The sequence below is a fragment of the Hippocampus bargibanti genome, linkage group LG10, assembly GCF_051943395.1.
Source record: "Hippocampus bargibanti isolate YZ-2025 linkage group LG10, ASM5194339v1, whole genome shotgun sequence".
Taxonomy (NCBI): Eukaryota; Metazoa; Chordata; class Actinopteri; order Syngnathiformes; family Syngnathidae; genus Hippocampus; species Hippocampus bargibanti.
In genome coordinates, this window is record NC_142743.1 from 12,993,232 (window position 1) to 13,006,473 (window position 13,242).

Below are 13,242 nucleotides of genomic sequence, written 5' to 3' on the forward strand. Positions count from 1 at the left end.
CAAGGTAGCACTTCTTTCACTGCACCAATTTGTCAATCAAACGAACTCACAATCATCTGGGAAAAAAAAAAGATTTCACGTTCCAGCCGTCACGGGCAGACAAAGCGCGGAAGCAGTTTTGATGCAAATGAGCTAAATTGTGACATCACAATCCAGCCAAAACGGCTCGCTCGCTGTCACAATCCGTCAAACTATCCATGCGTCCTTTAGATACAAGCGATCAAAAAGTCACTTTTCCATTGATTCCATTTATATCATTTTTGCTATATAATATTCATCAAGCTTGAACTTCCACAACGTTATCTGTATCCTACTGCCAACACAAATTCTCCATGACAACATTTTCAGCCCCACCTCCCGACCGCACGACCGTTGGGTGATCAACAATTGGCGCATCACCTTTTATCAACCACATTAGATCAGCAAGAAATAATGTTAGCTAGCATTACAAGGTTTTACCTTGGCAAGCTTTTTATAAACCGAATATGAGCAAATTGAGGAAAAGTAAATAATCCCACTGCTCCCTGAGGCGGCTAACGTCTGCTATATCTTATTTCATAGAATCCCACTGCGGGATCAGGCTCTTGTTGCAGGCAGCGCTATTGAAATTTAATTTGGATTATCCGGCGTGAAATTCTCCAGACTGGGGACACTGAAAAAAATTATATACATGTATCTATATATATAATTTTGTATTTTTGTTGTATTATTTTGTATTTTTTATATTGCATTTTTATAGTATCATTACATTTTTATATTGTATTATTTAATATATATATATACAGTAAAGTTTCGTTATATCGATATTCAAGGGAGTCCGAAAAAATATCGATATAACCGGGACTATCGATATATCCGACCCTGTTTGCATGTAATTTTCTCCGTGCGTGCATAGAAATAGTATCGATATAACCGGGACTATCGATATATCCGATATCGATATAACGAGACTTTACTGTATTACATATATATATATATATATATATATATATATTTTTTTTTTTTTTTTTGGGGGGGGGAGGCTGCAGGAGCGGGGTGCTGGCGCACGTGCATGTCTTGCAGGGGAAACGGAAAGCAAAGCCAAAATTTCACACTCCGATCCGAAAATGGTTTCAGCGATGTTATAAATGCGAGTTGTCACCACTTTTTTTGTCTTCAAAGGGATCATCGGGAGCTATTTAAGAAGCCGTCCCCCCCAACCCCCCTTGTAGATGCGCCGCACTGCAGCAGAATTTGACTGTGAAATCCCTTCACCTGTCTTGAAAATAGTTTTTTGATCCCACTTTTTCCACCGCCTCACATTAACGAAATAACTTCCAATCATTTCACGATTTGACATTCCTTGTTTTACGCTTTGGGAAATAAATATGAGGACCTTCAACCTTTTAGTCTCTACAAATGTAAAAACAGGGATTTTTAGAAAGTACACCAACATTTCAAACATTTTTATTTGACATTACGATGAATGTAAACAATAGAAAGTAAATGCAGTGAAGTATGAAAAATGGACCCCTCAGAGGTAGTGAAAATTGTAACATCATTTTTAAGTTACCATCCATCGTCAGTGTCAATGCTACTTCAGCTCGCGAGCTGCCAGCTACTTATTAGCGGCTAACCCGCTACAAACCCTAGCCAAACTGTCTTTTTTTGTTTTTCTTCTAACTGCAATGTTTCTTCACCCTCCAGCGTGGCGGCCCACAGCAAGCAGAATCTGATGACGGTGGCTAATCTGGGCGTGGTCTTTGGCCCGACGCTGATGAGACCACAAGAGGATACGGTGGCCGCCATCATGGACCTCAAGTTCCAAAATATTGTGGTGGAGATCCTCATTGAGCATCAAGAGAAGGTGATAAATCTAATAAGGGGGGTTATCAAACTGTACTCCCCTTTTATCGCGTTTGACACATTTCAGATCTTAGGTGGGCAATTCTGGTATCAAGCCGGTGAAGTGGTATCAGTGGCAAAAGTATTGGGGTTTTTTTTGGAGTACAAAACATCCAGTAACTGGGTGTTCCTTCCCCAAAATGTTCTACCGGCAACGTGTGAGTCAGCACAGCAAGGCATTTTTAAAATAGAGTATGCGGCACAAAAAACAAACCACAATATTTTACCTATGTGAACCAAAATATCGTTGGTGTTCACTGTTAAGATTGTAAAATCCTTTTAGTGGGCAAAAAAACGTTCTCGTTTATTGATGGTTTGCTTTACGACAGATTTTACATGCATGGAGAATCTCTCAGCTGTGGTTCAAAAGCGCGACGGTCTCTCCACCTACGAACCAGCTAGGAAGCAAGCGAGCTCAACCCTTAATTAAGAAGAAATGAAACGCATCCAAACCACCATTTGAGCATGTGTGCCCCCCCCCACAATCTTGACAGCCGCAAACGTCAATCTGAATCCCAGTTATCGAACGCTGGTTTAAACAATGTAATACGGTTACGTGTTCATCTGATCGCCTAATCTCTCCATTCATTGTTACTTGCGCAGGAACCTCAAAGGAGGGAAGAGAGGAAAGGTTTGAGATTAGTTTTGTAATCTGTTTGGGAGCCGTGCTGAGATCAGACGGCATGCCAGCTAAGAGCTTTTCGTGTTGTGCGTGAGTGTATTTTTTTCTCTTTTTTTTTTCTTTCTTTGGCCTCATTAAATGAAAGATGTAAGGAGAAATCATACTGCTGGCAAATTTATCAGGAAATTACGGCAAATTCTTCTGCTGTTTTGTGTATATATATATATTTATAGCTACACCTTCCCCCACATTTTTCTTCAGAAATCAAATGATCTCTCATTTGTATTTTTAAGGTTGACTTTGTAAGATCTACTTGAAATACTGTTTCCGTGCTTTCGAATTATGATTTGTGCTTTTGAAAAAAAAATCATAAATTATGGATGTGGTGTGATCGCACCGATCAGTTTCCTGCAAATAGCTGTACAGTTGGGTGAGTAGAATCCCCTTCAAATACTATTTACTTAAATACAATAATCCTATCAATTGAGCAAAAACTGTAAATAGCCCACAATGAAAAACACCGTGCCCACACTGGTTAGAATGCAACGAGGAGGGACCTTTTGGAAGCTGGAGCGTGGAGGTTTGGATTGTGCGAGTGAGCGACTGACAGAAACTTTCCACACAGCCAGAGTCCAACTTCAGACTGTCAATGGTCTGCGAGAGCAGAGTAGCCCCATTTTACATTCACCTCCATCTGCCCAGAGAGAGGCAGCCCAAAGTCTCAGCCAAATCAAATTTCTCACTTTTCTGGCTCTCTCTCTCTCTCTCTCTCTCTCTCTCTCTCTCTCTCTCTCTCTCTCTCTCTCTCTCTCTCTCTCGCTCTCGCTCTCGCTGTCTCTGTCTCTGTCTCTGTCTCTCCCTGTCTCTCTTCCTCCCCCTCTGCCCCAACTCCCCTACTCTCTGCCTTGCTTGCTCCAACAAACTTTCTCTCTCATGCCATCCCCCCGTGTGTCTGCCTCGCCTGTTCACACTTGCATTTTCTCAGCCACTCGCTCACACACACACACACACACACACACACACACACACACACACACACACACACACACACACACACACACACACACACTTACTCGCGCCGCCATCCTCTTCATCCATCCCTGTGATCTTCTCGCAGGCTCTGTTGCTGAAGCTTCCTCTCTCCACGGCACGCCTGTCTCTATGTAAACACTGCCGGGGACCAAACCTTCTTTGAATCCGGAACCTGTTTGTTTTATTTTACCGGAGAGTAGGGCCAGTTTCCCTCAAGGGGATACTTAAGTTAGTTGTTTTTTTGGTCATATCTTCAACTCAGGTTCCTCTCAGCTCCACAGATCAGAATTGAATTGTGTTTCCCTGTGGATATGCACCTCCAGCATATCCTTGGAGATTCATTCATTTTTCAAAAACAAACACGTAGGCTTGCAATGTAAGCAAAAGTCTACAATAAAATGTTTTTTTTTTATTTATCTAGCTTGTTATCTAGCTAACAAGCTATCTATTTAACTATCTGGCTATCTGTTTAGCTATCTATCTACTAGCTAGCTATCTGTTAAAATTTTTTACGTAGCATTTATTTTCATTTTTCAATTCATTTATTTATTTATTTATTTATTTATGTGTTTATTTATGTTTTTATTTGTGTGTATTTATTTTTATATTTATTGTGTTTTTATTATATTGTATGATGTATTTTTATTATATATTATTGTATGATGTATTTTTATTTATTTATGGATAGGTTTGTTTATTTATTTATGGATGTATGTATTTATTTATGATTCCGAATTTGCATCATCTGCCGCATTCGATCCTCTCGGAAATGGGACAGCTGAATTTAGTTTCCATCTTTCCATCACAATCACCCTCGCAGGCACATGGAGTGTTTGAGCAGTTCATCATTTGTTTCGTCGATTTATTTGCAAATTATTTTGTGCATCAGCCAATCTGTTGTCGTTAACATTGCGACCGAATGACCCGATGATTGCGTTTACAGTTCACTCAATAACCCCCCCCCCCCCCCCACCCTCCAAGTTGTGAATAACTTTACAATCATTTTGTTTTTTCTGTTCTGCATTTCAAGTGACTGACATTTTGACAGCGTATTGATGTCAACGACGCCATTTTTGTGGTCACCCTTTTGACAACTCAAACCGTGACACAGGTGCCCGCGTATCGAGACTCGTTTTCCCGGCTCATTTTTTCCCTCTCTATTCAGATCTTTACAGACGCACCCGAATCGTGCCCTCTTTCACCTGCCGCCCCGTGCTTTGCCGCACCCACGAGGCAGTCCAAAAAGATGAATCGACAGAGCCGTCCGCTAGCTGTCTACAATCCGCAAGTTATGGACATTCAGACCGGTAGGCGATGAATCTTATTATCTTCCATCCGCTGCATGCCAGATTTGAACGAATCCAGACGGTCATTCTCACCAATCGCCGCGGTACGTTTTGAGATATCACCACATTTGACAAAACAATCATCTGCGTGACATTGCATCAATTCGTAGCCTTGTGCCGGAGGCGTATTGATGTTCTTTCCGTATCTGGAAGCTGTCGATTTTCTGGATGATTGAAAACGTATTTAGTTTAATTCTAATCAAACGGACAAGAAAAACTTGTTTAGAACACATTTGCTCGCCCAGTCAGACTTGAATGGTGTCAGCGGTTGTCGCAAGAGGCGTGGGCGGCGCAACCGGCTGGAGAAAAATCGAACCATTTATTTAGACCTCATGTCAAAAGCAAAATTGATCACTTTTGAGGTGAGGAAGTCACCACCATCCCATAATTGTTTGTTCAGAAAACCATTTTAATGAGAGCCCCCCCCCCCTGTCTCCTTGTCATTAGCCTGCGACACCTCCATCCTGGCCGCCGACGAGACGTCAATGGGCAGCAACGAGTCGGTGTCGTCGCAGTCGTCGTCGGCCTCGGTGTCGGATATCACCACGTCGGAGAAAAGCGAGCGTTTGCCTCTCAGCATCAGTCTCTCATCGGGTAGCAGTAACTCCAGGTGAGTCACGCGGCTGACGACCCAGCCCGCCGGCCCGTGAATGTCGTCCCGAATGTTGACGCAGCGAATGAATTGTGGGTTTGCGCTTGGCATTCTTCTTCTGCTGTGTCATGTCTCTGAGTTCACCTTGAAATCTTTTCCTCGTTCGTCCTTTCGCCGGGCTCCTGTCAGCGCCTGGCGGAGGGGGGGATTATGCGCTTCCTCTTTCATTCTGAACCCCCCCCCCCCCAGCTCCGCTTGCCTGTCTGCCTCGCAAGATATGCGTGGAGTCCTCCCACAACCACTATGTGTGCAGTTCTTTGCGATGCACGTCCCTCCCGTTTCGCATCGTCGAGACTCGCTGGGGGGGCGTGATGTTCTGCCAAAAATCATTGTTGGGCTTGGTGGTTTGGTTTTAAGGACATGCTTTGGATCTTATTCTTGCAAACAAAATACAAATCCGACGCATGCAGGAATTGTTTTAATGACATTTAAAATTACGTGTGAAAAAAAGTTGGCCGTCAAGAGTTCATAACAATCCAAATGATTATGTAAAACAATGCCAATTGATGTTGTTTCAAGTAAATTCACTCATTCGGTGTCAGCCATTGGTGTAATCAAGACCAAAAAAGGTTTGGCTGTTTTTGGTTTGAAACTACAGTCTACAAAATATCCCCCCGTAGTTGGCCCATCTGCGTCTGTTTTGTCACTTGGCCCGGAGGTCATCGTGAATCTTCTCTCGTACACCCAAAAAATGTTTTGCTGTGTTTGGTTTGAAACTACAGTCCACAAAATATTCCCCCGGAGTTGGCCCAAGTTGACCGTGATTTCGTCATGAATCTTCTCTCTTATAAAAAAAGAAGTTTTTCTGTGTTTGGTTTGAAACTTCTTTGTATTTTCAAGGGGTCGGTCGCCACAGCGAATCAGTGTCCTCCATCTTCAGAGGTTTGATTCGCGTGTTTGTTTTGGCCAAGCTTTTACGTTGGATGCCCTTCCTGACACCACCCTCAGTATTTATCCGGGCTTGGAACCGGCACAAGAAGACACTGGCATGTGTCACCTTCTCGCTACAGAACAAGCAACTCTATGAATTTAATAAAGGCGAAGACGCTCTGTAAAAGGCTCCCAAACACAAAATGGTCATCGGCATAGCAGCATTCAAACAAAGCAAAACGTGTTTTTCCTAAAATGGCGACAATCAACCAAAGAATGACTACTTCTGTATAACTTTTTTTAAAAAGTGAAGTTAGCGTATTTTCCGGTGTATAAGGTGCACCCAAAAGCCATGATTTTCCTATACGCAGGTGCGCTTATATGTGAAGTCATATTGAACCACAACTACTGTCATCAGCCACAGGAGCCACATACTCTACTGATCTCATATTAAAAAAAAAAACAAAAAAAACCATGGGACATTGATGTCATCTCCTAGTGGTGAACCAGTGAAGTTTCCAAGTGTGACATTTACAGTACAGTAGCGACAGATATTTCCCCCATCCATCACCTGTTAAAAAAAATGAAGTCCACTCATCAGTGGTGGTGAATGAGTGAAATGTATTTAAATCTGATGGCATTGGCATAAATGAAATGACAAAAATTAAGGGAAAAATAAAATCCCCTTTGTTTCAGACAATTCAAAAAAATAAGTAGCATGTGAACTACAGTCCAAAAAATATTCCCCCGGAGTTGGCCCGTCCGCGACTGTTTTGTCGCTTGACCGTGAGTTCATCATGAATCTTCTCTCTGACACAAAAAAAAATGTTTTGTTGTGTTTGGTTTGAAACTTCAGTCCGCAAAATATTGACAACATTCCCCCAACCCGCATTAATCAATTTTACCACCGCTGCCGCCACCCGATTTTACGCATGTACGTGTCCGCTAGTTGCTAACATAAGCGACAATTTATTTCCGTGGTTTTCATCGTCATACACCATTGAGGAATGTGGGTGACTTTCCCCTCATCTCACCCACTCGCTTGTGCCCGGAGGGTAGACCGTGGTTAATGAGCGGATTTGCTGCGCGGTAGCACTTTGTCCCCCCACACCCCCATCCCGATGCGGAGCTATGAATCACACTCAAGCCTGGTCCCAACAGAGCAGCCACCGCTGGGTATGGAGCGTCTGGGGAAACCGAAACGAGAAAGCTGCGCAGAATATACGCCATATTCTGCGCAGCTTTCCCGTTTCCCCAGCCTTTCCCTTTAATTCCCCTGATTAGCGTCTCTATGGAAGCGGCAGCTCGCCGGAAATTTGGCCCATTATGCGATGTATTAGCGCTGGCCCTGAGGCGGGCATGGGACGCAGAGGGACGCCTGGCTTCTCCTCACGCTCTCCTTGCCTCCAACTCAGCATTTACCTGGACCCCCCGCCTGCCGCTGTACGTCCAAAACCCGAGGAATCGGCAGTTGCGACAGCGGGCTACGTCAAGCACACCCGCGGCCGCTGATGCGCCGTATTAGGGTTGAATCCATTTACCGATAAACCCGTGATATCATTTCAGGCGGTTGGTGTTGGCGTTTCGAATTGTCACCATGGTTACTGACGTACTTAGCATCTCAGAACGTAGCAGTTGTCCTTTTTGGGAACAACGTGCAAAAGGTGGACGAAGACAAAGCCCAAACTAAGACAGCGTCACACGAGAGATAGTGGCAGATGTCATCTTGGCGTTACCCTTAAAAATATGACATTTACCCACGATTTGATGTCAGCAGAACCAAAAACAAAAAGTCAAAACTCCCCAGAACGTTTACAAAAAAGCTAGGCTAAACATAGCTCCTTCTGAGCTTGAATGTATCTTGAGATGCAAATCTTATCACATTTCTTTCTGCAGAGCGTCCATGGCAGCAGCCTCATGGTTAGGAGAAGGTCAAAACGTCTACACACCTGAAAAAGAAAAGCCACTTGAAAGGTATATAAAAAAATCTTACACTCTTGAATGTTGCCATTATTTGGATGTGCTACGAATGCAGCGGAAGCATCAAGCTCGGTCCCTTTTGTTGACAAAAGCGAGGCACCTGGGAACTCATTTGCCATTTTGAGTTGACCACAATGAAATTGGGGGCTGATTTGGCCGCTTTTAGATGCGACGCTGGAAATTGTAAACAGCTCTGTCCGGTCCATTAATCTTACGAACACAAATGTTGATGAAAATTGTTAACATGCAAACCTCACTGAGGCCTGTTGCTTTCCTTTTTTTCCCCCCAAAGCATCTTACCTTCCTTCATTGCGTGTCTGCAAGAAAAGAATATGAAATATTTATCAACTGTGCCGTGTGTTAGAAGCACTCGGCGCCTACCTGGCAGTGCTGCTGGCTTGGTGATAACAATTTGCGATGACAGGCATTTTTTTTCCCAGAAAGGACCAAAAGAAAATCTTTCTGCCATGTCTGTATTTGCGCTAGCCAAATTCTGAATTCTCCGCTCCTTATTTGAATGTTTTCCACACTTTGGGTTTAATGTGAATCCACTGCAGGATTGAGATCATGCAGTTTTCAGAAAAAAACGTATGGCAGCGTTAAGGGGAAAAATAAGAAACTCATGACATACAAAACCCAAATTAAAATCAGATAAAGCAAAGCAATTTGGAAAAAAATGCGACTTTGACAGTGTTCTAAAATGCAGATAATTGCCGACATGTTTAAATTTGACATCCTAATAGCAAACTCATCTCACATTATGAGCCTTAAAAATGATAGATGCCTTGATAGAATTTCCACTTACGACCCAGACTAAGCTCAGCTCCTCCCCGTCATTCAAAGGTTATTTCTCAGTCGTTTAGCTGTGTCACCTGACCCTACTTTCTTGACCCCAATGTACTACTTTCCTACTAGACAGGGCTTTGGCGGCATTTTGTGGCATCTTAGAGCCTTTCAGAAGGAGCACAAAAACATGGATAGGTGAGTTTTTCAGCTGAGGATAGGTGGGATAGGTTCCATAAAAGGAAAATAAAATGTAAATTATGAATGGATCAGTGTGAATATGCAGGGTTGTATTACCACAGAATAAGTCAGCGAGGGGCAAGTGCTAGGCCCCCCAACTAGACTTTGAGTGGCCCCATGATTAGTCTAAATGTCCCCTTTAATCAATTTAATATGTATATGTATTTATTGATTGGTTAATTTATTTGTTTATTTTTAAGCCCTAAAATATAAAAAAACACTGCTAAAATTTAATTGTAAAAATTCATTGTGTGTTTTCCACCAAATATGAGAAGGAAAAAAGTAAATGAAAAACTAATTCGAAAATTGCCTGAATAAATAAATAAATAAATACATAAATATAGTATATAAATAAAAGTATATAAAAATAAATAAATAAATATGGGAAAGTGAATACAAATACATTTCAAAATAACATTTGTGTAGGTGAGAGATTGCAGAGGTCGACTTTAGTTTTAAGTGATACTATTGTAATATGTCAATTCCCCTCTAGATGGCAGCCATTGCGGGTCCGATACCGTTCATAGGACTAATATTTTTTTTTCCAGTTTGGAATGTCATACAGGACGAACAAAGAACATACTAATTAATTATTAACCTTTGTTTTCCCTCCACACATTTGCCTTGAGTACAACCGTCCCCATTTCAAGCTCGGATAACTCCAGACACATATAACATGGGAATTAACTTTTTCGAAGGTTTCTTACACTGCATTGAATATTTATGTAATATTCTGTGTGTCCTGGAATTTGAGTGAAACACGACAAAAACCCTGGCACTGGAGTGGACACATTATGCACATTGTCTAGCAGTGAATGAGTTAATGTCGAAAATGAATTAGGTTGCAGTTCAGCAATTTTGTGCCATCCTTGAATTCTTATGGAAGCGAGCCCTCAAATTTTTATATTTTTATTTTGTTGTTTGCCTCAGGACAGTTGATCTTATACATTGAATTTTAAATTGCTAATGAAAAATAAAATCTATATTTTGTGTTTTTGTGATCATGAATGTGGCCTCCTCCAGTATTGAAGTTAATCATCCGTGGAATAGGTTATGTGCGTGTTTTTAGAGTATATACAGTATTATAGCAAAAAGTACTCTCACACACACGCAAACACGCACTCACAAATGTTAGCTCGCCGCATCCAATTTGAACCAAACCTGAAAGTCAAAACCAAAATATATTACCGAGCCATCGATAAACTCCTCACGGCCACCCAATCAAGCCATCGTTCAAGGGAATCATCAAACGCCCATCTCTCATTCTCTCGTGGTGCTCGGAAGGATCAGTTACAAGGTCTCAAGTCATGTTTGGACCTTTCGGCAATCCCCCACCAAATACCTCCCCGCTCAATGATTGCTTCCATTTTTCAGTGTCATCAGTAAGAAAGCCAAGGCGGTGTACCCGTGCGAGGCCGAGCACCACACCGAGCTATCCTTCCAGGTCGGCGCAATTTTCAACGCCGGTAAGTGTGATCGCGCAATCGCGGCGGGCCGCGGCCGACATTGGGATTGGGAGGAAAGGAAAAAAAATACGAACTCCCAATCTGATCTTGATCTTGAACGGAAAGATAAGATGGGAAGAGGGACGGTGGCGGTGGATGGCCGACTCATATTTCCTCCCCAGAAGTTCCGCAGAGTCTTAATCACTCTCGCAGGAAATGAAGATTAGGTTACCGTACGGATCCCACCATGCATTTCCTGTCCCCGTAATCCATGTTTTTTAGACACGTTTGTATCATTGGCATGCAGAATTTTCATACCACAATGAAATTATCAAAACTGGAATGGTGTGCAATTCTAGCAGTGCCTTTAAAATGCTCTTCATCTCAAACGTGCATCTTCCTTAAATCCGCAGATGTTTCAAAAAAATAAATAAATTGCAGTTTAGTGTATATGATGTAGTCCGATATGCCGACACTTGATGGTCATAATTTATAGCAAGGTCTTAAATTGAAATGAAGTGCTGTTAAAATATCCAAAGTGTGTCTTTATTAAATCTGTAGATAACATTTTATGGTTCTGAAGAAAAAAATTGCAATATACTGAGCCCATACTTGGTGGTTAAAAAAAATGTATGGATCACCTAAAATTGAAAAAAAATGGATACTAAATATGATGTAATAGCACGGGCAAGAAATTGGCATCATTTGTGAAAATATCATCCCCTATACTTCATTCCTTGCATTAAGACAAAATAAAAGCCGAAAACGCATAATATGCAAATCATGTTCAATCTATATTTATTTCCGGGAAATCACAACAAAGATTGTGAATGACAAAACTGATTGACGTAGTTTTTAGTAAAATAATCTCAAACGTAGAATTCCATGGCATGTGGCGGTCATGTTGCAAAAACAACGTGCAGTGTCTTAAGTGGCCATATTAGATGTGGTGGCCGTTCATGTGACACACACATTTTTTTTAAAATTCAAAATCAGGATGAACCCCCCCTAAAAAAATATACACTCACTTGATTCCCCTGTGCTCTGTTCTTATCTTACCCTCCGACCGCCGAACACCGTACTCCGCAAAAACCCCACCCCTGCCACCACAAACACCAACTCCTCCTCATCCTCCTCCTCCTCCTCCATGTCACCTCCTTCTGCAGTGACCCAGTCCACAGAGCCGGGCTGGCTGGAGGGGGAACTGGAGGGCAAGCGGGGCCTCATCCCTGAGAACTATGTGGAGATGCTGTAGCCTCCAAAACGGACACAATTATGGGATTTTTTTTAGTTGACGTCTTTTTTTTTTTCACCTGTTGTGTACTCTCAAGCCATGGACCTTCTTTTTTTTTCACACTTATACATGGTATCCATGAAACATCCCCCCTCCCCCAGCACCTCCCTCACAGCAATGCTGAATTTTAACGGGTATGAATAGCCGTAAATCATCCACAGGGTTTTGCTTGCATATTCCGAATGAGGCACACTTCGATTTTTTTTTCGGGCCTTCCAAAACTCATTTTACACCATCGGTGCACTTTTTTTGGCTTTTTCCAGCAGACATCCAAACATCACACCTCTCTACCAATCGTGCCTTTTTGTGTTTTATATCGTTCATGTCAACATCAGAAGGTAACTTTCTATTGAGATTATTATTATTGAAACTAACTGTTTTATCATTTTAATCTTTTTTTTGGGTGGTTTTTAAGCTTTTAAACTTCACGTTGCCTTTTCCGGGCAGAAACACTCCAGCAAAACAATGTCTTGATTTAATATGATTTTATTTCAACCAAAAGGAAAAAAAAAAAAAAATTATGTGAAACAAGCTCATAGAGTATTTCAATTTTATTTTATTATAATTTTTTTGTGCGCATGGTATCTTAATAATGAATGTCGAGGTTGCTTCGCAAAGTTTTAAGGTGGAAGCACATCACTTGAGTTTATCCCACCGGTGGTTGCAATAATTTCAAGTGTTGATTTGTGGTGGTGTTGTTTGTAAAAGCTTTTGGATTCATTTTTATACATCTTTCAACGGGGGCATCCTCTCAACCAATGTTCTATTAAAACATGTATTCTTGCAGTGAAATAAATGTTCCAATTTGCATTTTTTTTTGAAGGGATTGTGCTAAAATTGTTGTTTTCAGTTCCATTTTTTCCCCCTTAGTCTCTTTAAGAAATGCAGTCGAGTCAGTCATAAAAATCTTATCACACTATGGTGCCTTAATATAAATAAAAAACAATCCAAATGATAAAAAGACCCCACAGCTGGTCAAAATCCACTCCCAGTTGAAGTGCACAGTCAGACTAAAATACAAATCAACGAATTAAACTTTTATTTTGAACCACATCCTGGCCTTTCAGTTCGCTAGCTTCATGCTAATGCTAATT

The 13,242-nt window shown here is 41.6% G+C and overlaps 1 protein-coding gene across 3 annotated transcripts in view; it reads left to right on the forward strand.

Annotated features, from left to right (window-relative positions):
- The window catches only part of arhgap10 (Rho GTPase activating protein 10), a 39,178-nt gene extending 26,220 nt beyond the window's left edge, over window positions 1-12,958 (forward strand). For 2 of the 3 annotated variants that reach the window (XM_089006128.1, XM_089006127.1), the window contains exons 18-22: window positions 1,687-1,846; window positions 4,704-4,845; window positions 5,332-5,494; window positions 8,303-8,380; window positions 10,784-12,958. In XM_089006128.1, the coding sequence (XP_088862254.1) occupies window positions 1,687-1,846; window positions 4,704-4,845; window positions 5,332-5,494; window positions 8,303-8,380; window positions 10,784-11,081 (841 nt within the window). In that variant the 3' untranslated portion in view covers window positions 11,082-12,958. The remainder of the gene's footprint in view (window positions 1-1,686; window positions 1,847-4,703; window positions 4,846-5,331; window positions 5,495-8,302; window positions 8,381-10,783) is intronic. The other variant, XM_089006129.1, reaches the window with a different exon arrangement.
- The last annotated feature ends 284 nt before the right edge of the window (window positions 12,959-13,242 follow it).